The 21406-nt window shown below is 36.9% G+C and overlaps 1 protein-coding gene across 1 annotated transcript in view; it reads right to left on the bottom strand.

Moving 5' to 3' along the window:
* The window catches only part of Tnks (tankyrase), a 443661-nt gene that overhangs the window by 276333 nt on the left and 145922 nt on the right, over positions 1-21406 (bottom strand). The window contains exons 11-12 of the mRNA XM_090403559.1: positions 20412-20488; positions 11476-11627 (exon numbers count right to left, since the gene is read on the bottom strand). Of these exons, the coding sequence (XP_090259685.1) occupies positions 11476-11627; positions 20412-20488 (229 nt within the window). The remainder of the gene's footprint in view (positions 1-11475; positions 11628-20411; positions 20489-21406) is intronic.

Raw genomic sequence — 21406 nt, 5'->3', positions numbered from 1 at the left:
GGGTACTAGAGGAAATGGCCCAAGCCGATTCCCTGAGAGCATTACTGTTGGGAGGTTCAGATGCCCCCCCCCCCCCCCCAACTCGGAGCATGAAGGCAGAACTAAGTCTAATAAGAGTACAAGCCATGTGATATCCCCCAGAACACATGAGTGAAGAAAGGGCTGGAAAACAAGACCTAGATGGGCGAAGAAAAAGTGCTTTGCTCACTCTAGTGAATGGGTATGCAAGAATGAGTTGAGAGAAATCAGCACTTGCAGAATGTAGCCATGGCAGAAGTGCAAGGAAGGTTACCTCTATCCCTAGTGGAGGGCTTTATTGAGAAAGTCCCTTGTAGTTTCCTGTTCGACACTGGAGCCCACGTTTCAGTAATTCCCATGTCGTTATTCAGACTCATTACTCTGTCTCCTGATAGTCTGGTTGAATTACGAAAACCTATTAAAATCATGGGAGTTGCCAAGATTGGATTATACTCAACAATCAAAGCTAGTGCAAATCTTTCCTTGCCCTGTTTTCCCGTGAACCTCACTCATGAAGTGCTAATCCTCCCTAAACTAGCTGACATAAGCAATCAGGTCATATTAGGGCTTGACTTCTTAGAGAAGCATCACTTCGTGTGTGATTTCAAGCACCAATCTATCTCTCTTTGTGGAAAGACATTCCAACCAAAATTTGAGACAGGTAATGAATGGGGAGTACAGGAAGCAATGTGTGTTGACTTAAAAAATTTGTGGGAGATCCAATTGAGTGGAAGAAGAAACTAATGCATGATGCTATAGGTTTGTCTGATACAGAGGGTGAAAAGGCAGAACTCAAGATATTTTTTCAGTTTATGTATCAAAAATACCCAAATGTATTTTCTGAGGAGATTAGTTCCCTGTCGTGCACAAACAAGGTTGAACATGCGGTGCAGATTACATCGGAAACCCCCATTTATGTCAAGCAGTATCAGACCCCCCCTTCCCCCCCTCAAGCATATGGACAAACTAGAAAAACTGTTGTGAGAATATGAAAGGGCGGGGATCATCGAGAAGTCTAATTCCCGGTGGAACAGTCCATTCATCCTCGTAGAAAAATCAAACGGTGACCTGAGGTTTGTGCTGGATTTAAGAGAGATTAATAAGGTCACCAAAGCCATAGATTTTCCTGTAAGCAGGATTGAGGACTTGCTGATTGGCCTGGAGGGAGCTAGGTACTTCTCCAAACTAGACCTGAACTCTGGATATTTTCAAATCCCCTCTCAGGAAGGAAGACAGAAAATATTTTGCCTTCACTACCAGTGGCAGAAATATCAACTCTGCCGACTTCCCCAGGGGGCCAAAAATTCTGCCATGAGTTTCCAGTGTTTGATGAACTCTGTACTGAGCAATATATTGGGGAAGGGAGTCATCTGCTTCCAGGACAATCTGCTAGTTTACTCTTCCAGCATAAAGGAGCACCAGAAAATCTTGCTGGGAGTCCTAGACAGGCTGAGCGAAGCCCATCTATCATTGAAAAGTTCGTAGTGTAAATTCTTCCTGAGAGAAGTGGAGTACTTAGGGAATGTGGTGAGTGAGACAGGGATAGTTCCCACCAAAAGTAATGTGACAGCTGTCTTAAAGGCTAGAATCCCCACTACGGTGAAACAGGTTCAAAGATATCTGGGCATGGTTAACTTTTATCGAAAATTCATCCCAGAGTGTTCTAGGCTGATGGAGCCCATAGTACGACTAATTAAGAAGGGAACGAAATTCGCATGGGGGGGGGGGGGGGGGGGGAGAGCAACAACGTGCCAATCAGGCTCTAAATCTAGCATTGACCAAGTCACACATTCTCAACTATCCCAAGCTTGGGAAAACTTTCTTTCTGGCTGCTGATGCCTCCAATGACACAATTGCCTCGGTAATAGAGCAGAAAGAGGAAGAGGACTTCAGACCGATTGCCTTCATTAGCAGGAAGCTCTCCTCTTCGGGAAAAAACTTCTCAGTCATTGAAAAGGAAGCCTTGGCAATCATCTATGCACTTAGGAAGTTTCGATACATGTTGTTGGGGCAACATGTCATACTAAGATCAGATCACAAGCCTCTGTCTTTCATCTCATCGATGAGAGATAAAAACCAGAGATTCATAAGATGGTTTCTCGAGATGCAAGAGTTCAATACTGAGGTGAACTACATTCCTGGAAAAGAGAATGTTGTAGCTGACTACCTGTCAAGGTCTTTAGATTCAGATCCTGAGGAGAAACCTTGCCCAGATGAGGAGATTGTGAGTTCTATACTCACAGTGGATGAGAGGAAGAAGTAGGAGCTTACAAAACCCCAGTTTCAAGTCTGGGAAAAGACTGACATAATTGAGGCTCAGAAAAGGGATTCAATGTGGGGGGGGGGGGTATACAAAAGGTTATTGGATGGTGAAAGGGTCCATGATGGGAAATTGTTCTATGATACCTTGCATATAGACAATGATGGTCTTTTGTTGTCTAAACAGGACATGTCTGGAAGATGGAAAGAAAAAATCATAGTTCCGAAGGTCATGATCCCTTGGGTGCTTTCACGTTTCATGACTCGGATCTAGCAGGACACCAAGATATTCATAGGACATGGAATAGAGTAAAGGATAGATATTTATGGAAAGGAATGAGGGAGGATGTCGAAGCATATGTGTTCATGCCACTTATGTCAGCAGAAGTCGAGCATCACCGGAAAAGCCCCACTCCAACCTTTCCCAATCCCCTCGCATCCTTTTCAGGCTGTGGCCATGGACATTGTGAGCCCACTTCCTACCACCTCGAAGGGAAACAAGTATATTCTTGTAATAATTGACATGTTCTCGAGGTTTCCTGAAGCCACAGCCATGAAGGACCAAACAGCTAAGACTGTGGCTGATAAGCTATTCAAACTAATCTTTTCTAGATATGGAACACCCCAAACACTCCTGACAGACCAAGAGTCTAATTTCACCGCAGAAATTATGTTGCAACTTCGTGGACTATTGGGAATTAAGAAACTATTCACCACTCCGTATCATCCTCAAGGAAATGGGATGTGCGAGAGGATGAATAGGACGCTTAAGCACACTCTTTCCAAGCTAGCGCATAATAGAGTGTCAGACTGGGACAACCATTTAGCACACACTCTGTGTGCATGTAGAACTGCTCTCCATGCTGCTACCAGAGAAGCTCCTGCTTACTCTATGGGTTTGAGCCTTTATTTGAGCCTATATATATAGCAACTTCAGAAGTTCCCATGTCAATACAGGTTTCCCTAATATAGACGACTATTTAAATAATCTTATCAGGGAAAACAGAGTGGCTTATGATATGGTGGCCGAGTCCAGCAACATATGCTCGCAACGTGCAAGATCGTATGTAAACAGATTAAGAAAATATAAGGATCTGAATCCAGGGAATCTAGTTCTCCTGGAACATGTCTCTACCAAGGAGAGAGAGGAGGAAATACCCAAGAGGAAGAAGAACATCCCACCTCAAATAATCCATATTCCAACTACAACAAACATAGGAGATACTCTAATACGAACAAAGGGGTTAAGCGCTCACAGGGCGATCAAACAGGAAATAAGAAAATGATCAACGAGGAAAATGAGAGGTTTGCTCAACCTAGATGCGAGTTGAGACCAAGGCGAAATGGGAAGGTTCTCCTTAGAGATTAAGGGATGCTTAAGAAAAAAATTTTTTTTTATCTAGAAAGAGGGGACCTTTGTTAGATCCTGAATGGACGAATTTTAAGAAATTATTCATTCAGAATTTAACATGAGAATTCTGGCTAATTTAGATAATACCTGTTCACCAGCAGAAAGCTCTGATTTGTTGTACAGGAAATTGTGTAATAGTATATGAATTGTATCAGAAATATTTTGTAGTCGAAAACTAAACTGGAGAATTATAAGATTTTATGATTTTTTGTAAAAAGGAAATAGTAGTTAAAATTGGTCATATTAAGCTGTCTGAAACTTCGTAAATTGCCAGACAGTAAAGAGAATCAGTGCAAAGGTCGCATCTGAAACGCATGTGTCGGCCGTAACGCAGCAGGGTACTGCATACGCGAAAGATAACGTAAGCGCACTTCCCTAGAAGACAGCACCTAACAGCAGTAAGGAAATTGAGGATCATCTTAAGGGCATAAAAATTAATGGTAGTGCGAAAAAGGAGAGAATATAAGGCAATACGTGCAATATTGCAGGTCTTTTTGTTCCTGATTTTCACCTCGAGGATTCCTGACTAGTGGACGGAAAAAAGGACGAGCCAGGGTCCTATGATGTTAGACAACGGGCAGTCTTTCTGAGTATGCCGAGCAAGATCCCAAGACGAGCCACACATGAATCATTGGCCTACGCAGAAAATGTGCCTGTCACCGGATGTCCCATTCAAGAGCAGAGGAGTGGAGATAACCCTCAGTCGAGGCAGTAATAAGTTCGAGTCCGGAAGAATGTAGAAGGGACGACATAGCCATAAGCCAGGCGCAGAAACAACAGATCGAAGGATGACCCGAACAACACAGGGCAGTTAACAGACCTTCGTAAAGAACAGGGTAATGTAAAAACCTTTACTATATGTTTTGAAAGAGATAGAAATTAATGTTAGATTAAGTTATGTGGACAATCCATAGAGGCCTCTGATAAGAATTGGTAATTTGAGACCGCAAAATTCTGTTGAACAAAGAAAAGTCAGGAATTAATCTATATAGTTGCATGTGACTGAAATAATATGTGTATTTGTATTTTGTGGATGACCTTTACCAGATAGTAACAAGTTGTATGAAATGTCTTTAAGAGTAGCATGCATAAGAGAATTGATTTAGAGTAATACTGTCATTTAGTTCTATTGTTTTGTGTAATTAGCATTGTGATCTGAGTGCATTTTGATTAATTTAGCATTGTGTAACTAGTTTAGCATGAGATATTAACCTAGTAAGAGATTTGGAAGTCAGTATTTTAATCCAATTTTTGTTGTAATTGTCATTAGTTCCAATAAACATGTTTTGTTGCATATACGCGACTCTTGCCTGAATTCGAGAATTCAAATTACCACTTATAAAATTTAGAACCATAGCGGGAGGGAATTTGATGAATATGTTTAAGGGATAGATCATTGGCCACGATTGCAATTAGTACCGATATCTATTTAGTGTGTGATAGAGTGAATGCCAATCAATCTAGGAATATTCCCTGAACCTGAATAAAACTCATGTTATAGGATACTGGCTGGCGCTGCAATAAAAAATAAATTTGCCAGTATCCGAAAAGGAATCATTTCTAGGTAGAGTCGAGTTAGGCACACACACAAAGAAGTATATAAAAGAGGAGATTGTATGACTAAAAGGTATATAGTTAAGTAGCCAGAAATAAAGGAAACTAAGATAAATTAAGGTTAATCATAAAATATAACATTTCCCAACCATAAAAGAAGCAGAAGTTCTCTCTATAAAATACATCAAATCAAACCAAACAAAGGCCCAGGAATTGATGGTATAAGACCTAAGGATATCAAGCAACATGCAACTAGCTTAGGTCCTATCCTACTAAAATTAATAAATAAAATATTTAAAACAGGACAGATACCAAGTATGCTAAAGACTGCCATAATCACACCCATATACAAACATGGAAAAAAAAATTTAATCAGCAATTACAGACCCATAGCAACACTACCAATTATCAATCAAATTATGGAGTGGATCGTACTAAAGAAACTCACAGCATATACAGAGAACTTTCATATTATCCCCAAAACACAATACGGTTTTCAGAAAAATAAGGGAATAACATCTCTCTCTTAGAAGACTTTATGGACGTAATTAATATCGCCTTAGACAAAAACCAAATCGGTATGGTAGTCTTTATCGATTTAACTAATCATTTAAGCATTTGACACATTCACATATCAAACCTTATTAGAAAAGCTGAGACATGTTGAAATAGATGGGCCTCTGCACAGGTGGTTTACTAACTAAATAGAAAGCATATCACCTGTATCGGTTCAAACTGAAGTAGAAAGCTACCAGTTACCTGTGGAGTGCCACAAGGAGCTGTACTCTCCCCAACTCTATTCAACATTTATATGCACGATATTAATCAGCTACAACTCAAAGGCAAGATCTTCCAATATGCAGACGATACAGCTATAACATCCACCTATAATAATGCAAGCATAGCCCAAACAAATATACAGCATGACATAAATCTGCTCAGACTAGGTGACCAAAAATTCCATACACCTAAACTCAGATCACACAAAATTAATTATATTCAGAAATCCACTGACTCAACCAGTTGATAATAAATATATAAGCATCCAACATCCACTCTCCAACGTAAAAAACACACAGAGCAGTAAAATCACTACAATCACTCAGGATAAAACAATAAAATAGTTTGGAATTTACTTCGATGCAGATATGAACTGGAATAGCGAAAAATAACTGGCAAACTCTACAGATTAAAAGACATAGTTCCCACATGCTTAAAAACATTAATATACAAAGCACTATGCCAAAATATACTAAGATACACTATAACAACGTATGCTTCCTGTGCACCCCACAAACAAAATAGATTAATGTTGTTACAGTACAAAATGATAAAACTGATCTTTCGGAAAAACAAAGAGACAATGCAGACTTTATATACACTGCAATGTCAAAACACAAAATACTGACAGCAAAACACTTATGTCACTATGCAGCTTTGCTAAAACATTACTTCGATGCTAACTACAGGACATTCAGAAATACATACCACATAACAAGAGCTCAGACAATTAATTATATCACATATAAATACAATAATCACTATGAAAAGGCCAAATGAAACTTCTACATCCCAGACATGCTAAATAAATTACCTCTTGAATACAGGAACCTTACAAACTACAATAGCCTGAAAAGAACCCTAAGGACATGCTATGAAACAAGAAACAAGCACCCTACACAGCTTACAAACTTAATGAAACAATATATATTTGTTCAGGCTTTCCAGTTTAGCGACACATCAAGACATTCCAAATTATCGTGTAAGTGTGTGTGTGTGAATTTCTCAACCTACAGCTGTAGTGGAAATCAGACTTATCAAACATCAGCCTACTTTCAACACAGCAAACAAACCAATAAATAATAACTAACCGGTGTCATCCTCAGATGAGCTTAATAAATAAGCTTCGAGGATGCAAGCTGAGAAATTACATCTCAATCAAGATTAACAAAAAAATATATATATACATATATCTCAATATATTACATTTAACTGCAGTAGTTGCAGCACTTAAATACATTAAATGAAAATTGTACACTTGACCAAAGACTAGAGACCGCAGATATGAGAGTCCTGAGAAAGATTAGAGGCGTGAACAGATGGCATCAATGGCAATATCATATTAAAAATGAGGATATTAGGAAAGAACTTGACATTGTCAGCATCCAGGAATGCATTAGCAGAGCTAATCTCAGGTGGTATGGTCACTTAAATAGAATGGGAGAGGAAAGATTAGCAAAACAAGTGTTCTCTGCCAGGTTGGCAGCAAAACGACCCAGAGGAAGACCAAGATATAGGTGGATTGATATGGTACAAAGTGCCTTAGACGATAGAAATATAAGATCTGATAATGTTGGAGTCCTGACAAGTAACAGACTGATTTGGAGGAAAATTGTAGATAGGAAGTTAGTAATGATGTAATTTTTTCATGTAGTACTGTCATATCCTGTACACCCCTTGAGGGTACATGGCAGGAATTTGATGATGATGATGATCATGATGATGAAAATTGTAAATATATATATAACTCATTGTTAAATGTATAAATGCTGTAAAAAAAAGCAATATTATTAGCTATAGAAACAGTAAATTACAGTGCCTATTATTAATACATTATACAGAAAATTTGTAGCTCAGTAGAAATGGTGTTTGCACTCTACGGCACTTGACCGCACGATGAAATGCGTTCGAATCTAGTCTCCGACAAGAGGAACATTTCCTAAGCCTTTTCTCGACCAGTTCCCGAGTTAGTCGATCTCTGGCATGGGCTAACGAGTTTTTTCTCCCGAAAACTTCGGAGAAAATTCATCCTATAAACTCATAAAAATCAGCCGTCGAACCCACACTATTTTCAGATATTAAAAATACTGTGTTAGGGTTATAGACCACGAGATGGTGGCACTTGCTAGCTGCCTTCTTCACTGTGTACTGATTAATTAGTGATAGCTTTGGACCAGCTATCTCTGATTGGCTGTCTCCAAAAAGTTAAGATAGGGGTAAAACAGCCTTGCCTACTCCCTATACAGGAACAAAAAGGCATTGGCTGACAGAAAAAAAAAAGAGAAAATCTGTATGAATTTCACTGTTATGAAAAAAACATTAGTAAATAAAGAATCTGTCTGAATTTCTCTCTGAATTTTTAAGGATGTGATTTTTAACTAGTGATTTGAAATGGAGTGAATTTTTTTTTATATAAAAATAGAGTTATGAATAAGTAACAGCAAGTGACTTAGCTAACTGTTGAGCAAGAAATAAGTTGGACTGTCTATGCTATCAACTACAGGGCATAGAGAAATAGATTTGTGGAGTTTAGGTACCCGATAAATAGAGATGATTTAACATGAACGGGTTTTATTTTGTTGATTTCTTTGGGCCAAGAAGTGACTTTTTTCAATAATTTATATAATTACATTACATAATTTGGTATAATTACATAATTACAATTTGATAAGTATTACTATCACCTAGGGGATCCTGCCTTTTTTTGTTATAATTCCCTTGATTCATGATAAACATAGCATTATCCTCATCAGCTTTAGTAATCGCAATATTTTTATTCTTATATAACTTTTGTTATTTAATTCTTATATAACTTTGTAATAAAAAGACAAAGACAATGAAAATAGGCAGAATCACTGAAAATGTCAACTGTGTTGTGAATGGAGAACCTGTGGAACAAGTAAAACATTTCAGCTACTTAGGCATGATTTTTAGTGAAGATGGTAAATTAAATACAGAAATAGACAACAGAATCAGCAAAGCTGGTATGGTGGGAAGTCAATTGAATAAATTCATATGGAATAAGAGAGAAATTAGTCAGAACACTAAATTAGCTGTATACAAGACAGTGTTCAAACCAGTTTTAACTTATGGATCTGACAGCTGGGTCAGAAGTAAAACACTTGACCAAATACTAGAGACCGCAGATATGAGAGTCCTGAGAAAGATTAGAGGCGTGAACAGATGGCATCAATGGCAATATCATATTAAAAACGAGGATATTAGGAAAGAACTTGACATTGTCAGCATCCAGGAATGCATTATGAGAGCTAATCTCAGGTGGTATGGTCACTTAAACAGAATGGGCGAGGAAAGATTAGCAAAACAAGTATTCTCTGCCAGGTTGGCAGCAAAACGACCCAGAAGAAGACCATGATATAGGTGGATTGATACGGTACAAAGTGCCTTAGATGATAGAAATATCAGATCTGATAATGTTGGAGTCTTGACAAGTAACAGACTGATTTGGAGGAAAATTGTAGATAGGAAGTTAGTAATGATGTAATTTTTTTCATGTAGTACTATCATATCCTGTACACCCCTTGAGGGTACATGGCAGGAATTTGGTGATGATGATTATATAACTTTTTAAAGGCAGCTATTTCATTCTGTTGTACATTACTTTTAGGTGGTTTAAATTTGTTTAGGATGCTTGCCATGTCTCAAACATACATTATTAGTTGTTGAAGGTGGAAGAATGTAGATGCCCCGGTCTCTATTCATCATTATTTCTAGTTTTGGAACTTTTTTTTAGGTGTAACAGTAAAGTTATGGCCACAACTGAGAGCATTCTTAGATTCTTCTGTAAGCACCCCTGACAATAGATTACTGACCACATGATCTCATCAAAGTTGTGGTCAGAGTGTAGTATGTTGACGCTGTTGCAGGATATACTCAAAGTGGCATATTTAATATGTTTATGACAGTTATAGCTGTCATTCTTTTTTGTGTTTAGTTGGTGTGTTTGCCATTTGGTCCCACGGGCAAGACACTTTGGATTTTTTTGTTACTTACCTAAACAGCCACCCTAAAATTTGCTTCACAGTAGAAAAAGAAGAATCTAATAACTTTGCCTTTTCTTGACACATTAATCACTTGCCTTTCAGATGGTGTTCACCATCTTTTTCCATTTATAAGCCAACACACACACACAGGAAGAGATCTACATAAACAATCACATCATCATCATTTAGACTAGTGGTATGGTATTCTAAAAATATTCTAAATAGCTGTTTGTTCAAATAATGTAGCTCTTTCCACAGAACTTGAACATATTCGCCATACTTTCTAGCAATGACTACAGCTCCTACAAAATAGATAAAACACCACATGGCCCTCTTACTCCTTGCCCCCCCCCTCAAACATATAAGAACAAATACCATTATTTCTACTCCCTATACCTGAAGTAAACCTTAAAAGATAGCCAAAGTACTAATAAAATATGACCTTTGCACCACCAAACTGCATGTTAAATTAGCAACGTTGACCTGCTCTCTTAAGGATAAACATATCCTGAAGTGTATGATGTTCCCTGTGACTTGGGCCTACTAGGGACAGACAGGAAGATTTGTTAACATCTGCCTTGGAGAACATAAGAAACGCATTCGTTACTATTATTATTATTATGACAAGTCTGAACTGGCAAATCACACCTTCATAGAGGATTAGATGGAAGAAAACCAATGTACTATAAAGAAGTCATGACAGGTCAGAAAGATTATTTTTAGAGTCAGCCATGACTATGAAGCTTTCTCTTAACCTGAAAAGTATGGTTGCATTAATTTGCCAAAAATTTGGGAGACCTAAGATCAACTCCTACACAGCTGTAATACTTCTTTGTGACAACATTAGAGGGCACCAAACTAGAACTTCAGATCTTTTGTCCTTTACAATTTGAACTGTTTCACTTACTCATTGTCATGTGTAAACTATAACAAGTTATTTTGTGCTCTGAAGATGCTGGTTTGAAATCAGTGAAATATAAGCCAATTAATAAACATCTTTTTTATAATTTAGTTCATTTGGTGTTGTAATATTGTTAAAATAAGTTATGAATGATGTTCAACACCTAAGCTTGTCTATTGGATAGAGTGATAATTTGTTCATGCTGAAAATACTCAAACTTATACATCTTTTTGTTATTGATATTGGTAGGTCCAGTGAAAAATTACAGCAGATGCTCACAGATTCATCAACACAAGGAACTTAAAACTCAGATTCTTGATGAATGATGAAAATACTTTAAAAACTCAGCTAAGTTTAAAAAAAAAAATTTTTTTTTAATGAGCATTAAAGTCTTGATACTAATGCATTAAGGAGAAAGATTTACAGAAGAGTTTCTGTGCAGATTTAAATTTAAATAAAGACTTAAGAGAATCATAATAACTATCCAATACAACTTAATCATATGTATAAAACTATTTTAACTACAAATAAAGAAGTATACGATTTACCCTTTATCTTTGGCATGAACATCAGCTCCATGTTGTAAAAGATATTCAACTACTATTACACGATTATATCCAGCAGCAAAATGGAGAGGTGTTGATTGCCTTCCATCAACATCACGACAGTTCACAACAGAAGCATGAGTAGATAATATTTTCTGCAAAGCATAATTAAACTAATTACTGAAGGGCCTATGATATGACCAGTACATCTGGAAACTTGCAGCATGAACACAAATTATCTGAGCAGTTAAAATTAAAATAAAATACAATAAATATATAAATAAAATGAAATAAAATAAATGATATATATGTCCGGCCTGGTTGGCTGAGTGGTTAGCATATCTGCTCTCCAGCCAAAAGGCTGCAGGTTCAAATCCTGCCATGGGCACATGGATGTTTGTGCATATCTGTGAAAATACTAGTGGCGGTGGTCGTCGGTAGATGGCATTGGTGTAGATGATGAAAGTAGTTGGTGGATTGAGTAGTGGAGATGGAAAGCTGTAGAGTGTGAGTCCTCCCTTGATGAGTCTTTGGACTCCCTGGAGGTGTCATGTAATAATAACAACACACACACACACACACACATACACACACACACACACACACACACACACACACACACACACACACACACACACACAGGTAATGGACAAAAAAATAGAAACACTGAGATATCAGGTCGTGTTATTGGTAGCTGCAATGCAGCATCTACAATGCACCAAACAAGATGCAGTTAATATGAAATGTACTCCCCACATTTCTAGAGACATGTGTAAAGGCAAAAAGAGGCCTGCTGCTGTTTATTATATGTTAGAATGGAATCCAGAGAAAATCTCAGTGACTTTGAAAGTGGGGTGTGATGGTTTGAGCCAGGCTGCAGGTGCATCTGTGACCAGAACATCTGAAATTGCATACAAGTCGAGGAACAATCTCTAAGATTATGTCAGCATGGCAGTCATCAAGACAAACATCATGAGCAAAATGCAACAGTGGATGAAAGTGCTTACTGCAAAAGACGAATGTTTGAGATTAGTATGTTGTACCAGGGAAAACAGGAAGGTACTGCTGAGTAATTATGTGAAAAATTCAACACCAGTCATGAGAAACCTATTAAAAAAAAAAAACCTACGCCAGGAACTACACAGAGTTGGATATCACAGTCGGGTTGCTTTGTACAAACCTATGATCACTTCTGTCATGCATGTCGTCACATCCAATGGTGTAAAGATCACAGGTAGTGGACTACACAGCAGTGGAAGGATGTGATATGGTCCAATAAATCCACGTTCACACTTTTTGCTGCAAATGGATGAATATGTGCATAACGTCAGTCAAAGGAAGCTTGCCAGCCAGAGTGCTCGTTTCCAACTGTGAAAGGTTTGGTGGTTTTGTAATGTCTGGGGCACATTCTCATGGCATGGTTTGGGTTCACTTGTTGTATCGGAAAGCAAAGTGGATGTTGTACGTTATCATTAAATCATAAGTGATCATCTTCATCCCATGTTGATTCTACTCAGTCATTCATGTTTCAACAGGCTAATGCCCCCATTCATTGATCAAATATGGTCACCCAGTGGTTTGCGGAACATGATGGTGAGGTTATCATGATGGTGAGGTTATCGTGATGGTGAGGTTATCATCATGGCTATCCTAATTGCCAGAGTTAAATCTTATAGAACATTTATGGGACATTTTGGAGTGAGCTCTCAGGCAATGTTTCCCACCTTAAAAGAACAAAGGCGAATTGATCTAGTTTCTGTTGGATGAATGATGTGAAATTCCTCCTGTTGAATCTCTCTCCCCCTTGAAGAATACAGGCTGTGCTAAATGCCCACAGCAGACCAATGCCATATTAATCAAAACGTGTCACTGTTTCCTTATTTTCCCATTTCCACCTTTTCTGTTGTCCATTACCTATTGGTTGTCTATATATATATATATATATATATATATTTTTTTTTTTTTTTTTTTCAAAACTATATATAGTTACAAAAATAAACAAATGGCATATAAATCTGAAACCAAAACTAATGGAAGGAGAACTTCAAAAAGATTTCATACATTAGAGGATTTCATTGTGTGCTCTCTTTGTGACTGTACACAAAGCAACAGCATTTCTTGTTATTGTTGATAGTGATGTTTTCTCCCTGGTGCAGGACACCAGAGCGTACAGAGGATTTGAAATTGGAAGCGATCACTATTTAGTCTTGAGCAGGATAAAATTGAATTTCATATTGAAAAGAATAACATCTAATAACATACACAAAGCTATTCAATATGCTACAGTTATATGGTGTCAATGGGGCGTTACATCAAGCAATACTTTGTCTTTATTTGAGTCGTAATTCGGCAGTTAGAATTGAAGGATGTACAGGAAGATCTGGTGTGACACAAGGATGTACCTTATCCCCTCTGTTATTCATTATCTATATGGAATCACATTATGAAGGAAAGTGGTATTAAAGATGATATCAAAATTGGAGATGTTAATGCCCGCTCTTCGCTTTATGTGGACGATGTTATACTTCTAAATAAATCCGCTATTAGTTTGCAAGATTCCCTGACTAAATTGAATAACTGTTGTAATAGATATGGTATGAAGGTCAGCATTAAAAAGACAAAGACAAATAAAAATAGGTAGAATTGTTGAAAATGTCAACTGTGTTGTGAATGGGGAACCTGTGGAACAAGTAAAACATTTCAGCTATTTAGGCACGATTTTTACTGAAGATGGTAAATTAAATATAGAAATAGACAACAGAATCAACAAAGCTGGTATGGTGGGAAGTCAATTGAATAAATTCATGTGGAATAAGAGAGAAATTAGTCAGAACACTAAATTAGCTGTATACAAGACAGTGTTCAAACCAGTTTTAACTTATGGATCTGAGAGCTGGGTCAGAAGTAAAACACTTGACCAAAGACTAGAGACCGCAGATATGAGAGTCCTGAGAAAGATTAGAGGCATCAATGGCAATATCATATTAAAAACGAGGATATTAGGAAAGAACTTGACATTGTCGGCATCCAGGAGTGCGTTAGCAGAGCTAATCTCAGGTGGTATGGTCACTTAAACAGAATGGGCGAGGAAAGATTAGCAAAACAAGTGTTCTCTGCCAGGTTGGCAGGAAAACGACCCAGAGGAAGACCAAGATATAGGCGGATTGATACGGTACAATGTGCCTTAGACAATAGAAATATAAGATCTGATAATAATAATATTGGAGTCTTGACAAGTAATACACTGATTTGGAGGAAAACTGTAGATAGGGAGTTAGTAATGATGTAAATTTTACATGTAGTACTATCATATCCTGTACACCCCTTGAGGGTACATGTCAGGAATTTGATGATGATGATGATGAGAGAAAAGTAGATGTATCAGTCAAATCTCCAACAAACTAAGATGGATAATTCTGTTATTAGTATCCCCCCCCCCCCTTCTCTCCATAGAAGAAGACAGGGCTACTATACATCATACTCCATATTACAGCCAAAATATGAAGTCTGACCACTGCCTGTTCACAATCCTCCTGATGCAAATGTAGCCTCATTACTAATATAAATTTTGAATATATATAGGTCTCATCTATTCCAAGATAGTTCAGCATATGGCAGAAAAATTTGTAATGAAGTATTTTGTTCATTTGGCATAATGTGCTGCAACAGATCAAGCTTACAAGGATATAAGCCAGGTGTTTCATCAGAATCATCCAATACCAGTGACTGTAGTTGATAAAGTTCAGAGTTAACAATTAATTTAAAATAACCTGAAATATTTCTAGAGATTATGCTCTTTTGTTGGAAAGGCTTGGGTTTGAATTCCATCTGGAATGTAAAGAACCTTTATTGAGACTTTTCAACTGAAGGTGAGTGAACCAGTCTCATAAATAGCAGGGGGTTTCCCCTCCTGAAAATTCATTCTTCACCTCACAAAACAGGAAAACTAGCCAGAACTCATGCAACTGACAGCTATAATATGCTATGCAGGCAGAATTAATTACTTGAGTAAGAATTTTTTGTAGCATTAATGAGGTTTTAAAGAAGCAAAGTTATTTGGTCTGACAGGCTAATAAGCCTAACACGCAAGAGGAAAATAGGATACAGGATGAAATATTTCTGTATTTCAACTTAGTAAGTGAACTTTTTTTCCTTCTTTTCTGTAGAAGGGTCATTCAAACGTTTAAAATTTTTATTTTAGTACTTTATAAAATTACAAGTGCCAAACATTCTTTGACAAAATATAAGCATTTATAATGAAATTTTATAAAAGAAAATCATAACAACAACTATCCTATACAATTTAATCACATTCACATGTATAGCTATTTTAATTATTACTAAATCACTTAAGGAAATGACAATGTAGATAAGAATATAAATTAAATTTATTGAAATGTTACACTTCAATAAATATTTCCGATATTTCGGCAATGTCACGTTGCCATCTTCAAAAGGAACTTTCAAAAAAGGCACATGCACGTCATCACTTCATTCTCAGTTACTGTGTTGTAGTGTCTACCAAGAACATCTACTTAGCGGGCTAAGTAGGTGTTCTTGGCCATTGGGATGAAGGTCTGCTGATGTAAGCCTCCCAAATTTGGGGCAGTCTCATACAACCAAATTTGTTGACGTTTGGAGAGTTTCTTAGGGCTGAGGCTGATTCCATGAATAGTCTTTCGAATTTGTATTTGCTATGGTGTATTACTGTAGCTTAAAAAAGAACTCTACCGCCAATCCAAAACTTCCTACCAACACCGTAATCAACCTTTCTTCAGTCACCCTGAAGCACTAAACGCGCTTTCATGTGGCCACAACTTTGGCATTGCTCCCAGAAAAATACCTAGTGAGGATATTATGATCCAGATCGAACACGGAATCTGGCACCTTCCGAATCAAATCGCCAACAGTATAAGACTGGATGTAGCTTGTGTCCTCTCCAAAGCAAGACCACCAAAAACCAACATACCCAACAAGGAATATAAAGCTCTGCAGGAAATGAGGAATAATAAAAAAATAGTTATCACCAAAGCAGATAAGGGAAATTGCAACTGTAGTACTTAACCAAAAGACTACACAGGCAAGCTTAATGCTCTTCTATTAGATCGGGCTACTTACCTCCCTATCGAATACAATCCCACAACTCACAAATCAGAAAACTTCACAGGCACCTTAGGAAAGTCACTTCTTGGCCTGTAGAAGTTACTAACAGATTAAAACTGTTTAACTCTATACCCCCCCCCCCATTATTTATGGACTCCCAAAAACACATAAAGAAAATGTGCCGTTACGTCCCATAGCAGATGGCACTGATTCCCCCACATACAAATTAGCTAAACATTTGGCCAAAGCACTCACACACTATACTGGCAACACACCATCACACACAAAAAACTCAGCCCACTTCAAAGCCAGCATATAAAACCTTACACTCCAACATACTGACATAATGGTCAGCTTTGACGTCCCCTCCTTATTCACAAAAGTCCCACTCAAGGAAACCTTACAGCTAATCCAAGCTAAATTTTCTCCTGATATCTCAGCCCTATTTCAGTTCACAATGAACTCAGGCTATTTCGTTTGGAAGGGAAAATTCTACAAACAAATAGAGGGGACAGCCATGGGTTCACCACTCTCCTCACCCTTGGCCAATTTCTTTATGGAGAACTTTGAAGAAAAAGCCTTAGCCTCTGATACACTCTTCTCCTTCTTAACACACTTAAACAACCGACACCCCAGAATCAAGTTCACTCTGGAAAAAGAGGAAAACAACAGCCTCCCTTTCCTAGACACACTAGTCACCCGTCAGTCTGATGGAACCTTGGTTTTCTCAGTTTATAGAAAACCCACCCATACAGGCAAGTACAATCACCAACAATCCCACCACCCCCTCACAAAAATATGGAGTGGTGAAAAAACTATACAAAAGGACTAAACTAATCTGTTCTAACTACAAGGCCCTAAACACTGAACTAAATCACATTCTCAACACTTTCTTAGCCAATGGCTACCCCCTCAAAAAATATTGAAACCAACAAACCACAACCCCCCTCCCCCTTGACAACAAGGATTACTCTAAATCTATCACCATTCCCTACATCCGAGGCACCTCAGAAAAAATTACCAAAATTTAAAAAAAAACATGACTTGACCTCCTGTTACAGACCATACAGAAAATTGACATCCCTTATCCGCTCCACTAAAGACCAACCACTTCCCCTAGACCTACCTGGTATATACCAGGTCCCTTGCAGCTGTAAACTATCTTACTTTGGCCGGACAGTGAATATCAAAATTTCGGAACACAAGGACTACATCCGGTTTCACAAGTACAGACACTCTGGTCTTGCAGACCATGCTCTGGATACACGCCACAGAATACAGTGGAAGAAAGCTACAGTAATACACCGTAGCAAATACAAATTTGAAAGACTATTCATGGAATCAGCCTCAGCCCTAAGAAACTCTCCAAACCTCAACAAATTTGGTTGTATGAGACTGCCCTAAATTTGGGAGACTTACATCAGCAGACCTTCAGCCCAACAGCCAAGAACACCTACTTAGCCTGCTAGGGGGTTAAGTAGGTGTTTTAGGAGAACGATAGCTTCATCACTTCATTCTCGGTTACTGTGTTGTAGTGCCTACGTGCACGTACTTTTTTTTTTGTAAGTTCCTTTTGAAGATGGCAACGTGACGTTGCCTAAATATCGGACATATTTATTAAAGTGTAATTTAATTTATATTCTTATCTATGTTGTAATTTCCTTAAGTGATTTAGTAAAGCTGTTTTAATTGCAAATAAAAAAGTTTACAATTTACCCTTTATCTTTAGCATGAACATCAGCTCCATGTTGTAGAAGATATTCAACTACTATAGTACAATTATATCCTTTAAATAAGATTAGCATTCTTTGTTCTAGCTTCACCATGTGATTAAGCTGATGAAGAGTTAGTTTCTGGTTGAAATATTTGCAGTAATAAAATTACTATAGCCCTGTGAACATGTGTCTAATAAACATAACCATTTATGGTCTGTTGTAAAGTTTAATCAATCCTCCCAAGCAGTTCTGAATCCTACCAACACCAATCCTTAGAGTAAAGATCTCAATATTATTATGATTATATCCAATCCCAAATTCCTCAGCAGTGGCAAAGTGTAATCTGCAACTTGTATGTGAATGCAAGAATGTAAATTAGGTAAATGTAGACAGGAATATTATAACATAGAGTTAGCAAGCATTCCTGAGCAGGGATGCGAAGTCCCCTTGAAAATCATTAAAAATGGCTTTTACTATTCAGTCAGTCATTTCTTGTTATGAGCAAATGAATGGAATTTATAATCAACAGCAATTACTCTAACATGAACTGTCAGTTCAGACAGATCAAAGGCCTACATCTGTTTCTGCCCTTCCATATTCTTTCTTCAAAAACCTTCTTTCAGCTGTAGTTTCTGTTATTCTGAATCTTCTAACTTATCTCTCACCTTTTCCATGTTTTTTTTTTTTCTCCTCAATCTTCATTTCATACATTCTTCTTAATATTCTTTCTGAATTTATCATGTGTCCAACTCAAGTGGAAATTTAAAAGCCTTTTTTTATAACACTTTTTAGTCTTAATACATTCCTAAAATTCACATTTCTCATTCTATCTGGCTATACTTTTTTTGCCAGCACTGTCCTCAAAAGATATGCATTTCCACTGACTAGTTTATTGTGCATTTTGTCTTATAGCAAGACAAAATGCACAAAAAAATTAATGCCTGTAAATCAAAGGATTATATTTCAGTGGGACTTCACCATCACAAGGTAAACTACATACACTATTAAAGAAACTTTGACTCAGTGAAATCCTCCTAAATATATCTTCTGATTTACACTTCCGTCACTAGAAAATATGCTTCCCAAATATTTGAAATTTTCACTTCTCTTCAAAACTAGCAAGTTTAACAAAGAAATCTGCACATATTCTCTCTGATCTGAAACCATGCTATCAATCTTCTTGCTATTGATAAGCAACACAGTTTTGCATCATAGTTCATTTGTCCAGTTTCTTTTGCAGATCCTTTCAATGAATCGAATCGCATCACCATCAAATTCTTGGATGATAATTTCTTTTTACTACATTATCTTTCCCAAACTTTCCCAGATGACACATTTCCGAATCCAGAAATGCCATAAATAGACATTTTCCAAATTCTCAATGTTTCTTCATAATCCCTTACAACAATTAACAGCTGATCTCCCAATTCTAAATCCAAAACTTACTTCTTCGAGACCTTAATTGCAATAATTCACTCTAAGAGTGAATTATTGCAATTAAACCCAACAGTAACTGAACCAATTTTGCATGCATGTACACTTCAATGTAAATGCACTGTTTGTTTTTAATTTTATTATATTCAGTGTGATTCCCCCCCCCCCTCTAAAAGTTTATAACTAGTTCAGATTTATTTTACTTAGAAGTTTTTCTAAAAATCAATCTCATCTGGAGTAAAAATTACTTATGTCCATTTATCAATTTAATAGATATAAATAATTGATTTTAAATTAAAAAAAAAAAGGTATTTGATCCAATCCTGTAGCCAAGTGGCAGGACATTATTACCAATCTTTCAAAGGTTTGTCCTCCCTAATTTATCTTTACTTAGTCAACTGAATTTTCTTGACAGCTATTTCATCACATATTTTCAAAACACTACTAATGAATAACTGAAAAGATTCAATTTCTTTTTAATATCAAACTAGAAAATGAAGTGTAACAAAAATTAAATAGTAATATGTTGTAAATATTATTGGCATCTAAGATACCATGGCAACGAAAACAAAAAGGAGTGCAATGTTAACTTGCAAAAAATTTGATATGTTACATTATAGTTATCTTTAAGGTCTCATAATAATAAAAAAAATGTATAAAAGTGATGTACAAATTATGTTTTCTCACCTTAACAACTTCATTGTCACCTGCTTTTGCTGCCTCCAGAAGTTGATATTCAACATCAACACCTGCTGGCAATGGATCTATAAGATATAATACGTAGGACGCATTTGTAGTAAGTTTTTTTTTAAACTAATTAATTTTTTTAGAAGTAAATTAAAATCACCTAAATTCATCATATGGTGCTTAAGAGTCAAAGCTAGATAACTGGGAGGACATCTCCACATAGCTTTTCAAGAAATGTGAAGAATCAACTGGGGCTTCTGACCTAACACTTCCTCATGGTGCATTCTATAAGTGCACCTAGATACTGAACAAACAAGTATGAGCTGGCAATTTGGAATTTAGCTGACCAATTCCAAATTTCATTCATTCTTAAATTCAATTTCATTCTTAATATAATGGCATAACATGACAGAATTTGTTGCCATCTGGGCATTACAAATATAGCATTCTAAGGATAATCTCTTCTCGAATGGCAGGCAATATCAAATAGAGTGATGTGTGGGAAATATCAGAATGAGGAGCTGCTATGATACTTATTTGTTCCTATGGTCCCATAGAGGTAGCAACAAATTCTGTCATGTTATGCCATTATATTAAGAATGAAATTGAATTTAAGAATGAATGAAATTTGAAATTGGTCAGCTAAATTCCAAATTGCCAGCTTATACTTGTTTTTTCAGTATCCAGGCAAATACTTATAGAATGCACCATGAGGAAGTGTTAGGTCAAAAGTCCCAACAGGTTTCTACTCAGGAAAAAGTGCAGGAATTTTTTGAGATATTAGAGAAGGCAGCTAATATAGATAAATGCTGATCCTTGTTGCAGATCTAAATAACAGAGTAGAAAGTAATTACCAGACACATAGAAAAGTTTTAGGAAAATTTGGAGAAAAGCATAAATCCAATAATAAGTATTTGCTGGATATCTGTTCAGAACATAGACTAGTTATTACTTACACCAGGGTTTCCCAAATTGTGTTCCACGGAAAGTGAATG

Source organism: Typopeltis vanoorti, chromosome 14 (assembly GCF_054136105.1).
Source record: "Typopeltis vanoorti isolate ZY-2024b chromosome 14, IOZ_Tvanoo_1.0, whole genome shotgun sequence".
Classification (NCBI taxonomy): Eukaryota; Metazoa; Arthropoda; class Arachnida; order Uropygi; family Thelyphonidae; genus Typopeltis; species Typopeltis vanoorti.
The sequence above is the reverse complement of the archived record's forward strand: the minus strand, read 5'-3'. Positions and strand labels throughout refer to the sequence as shown.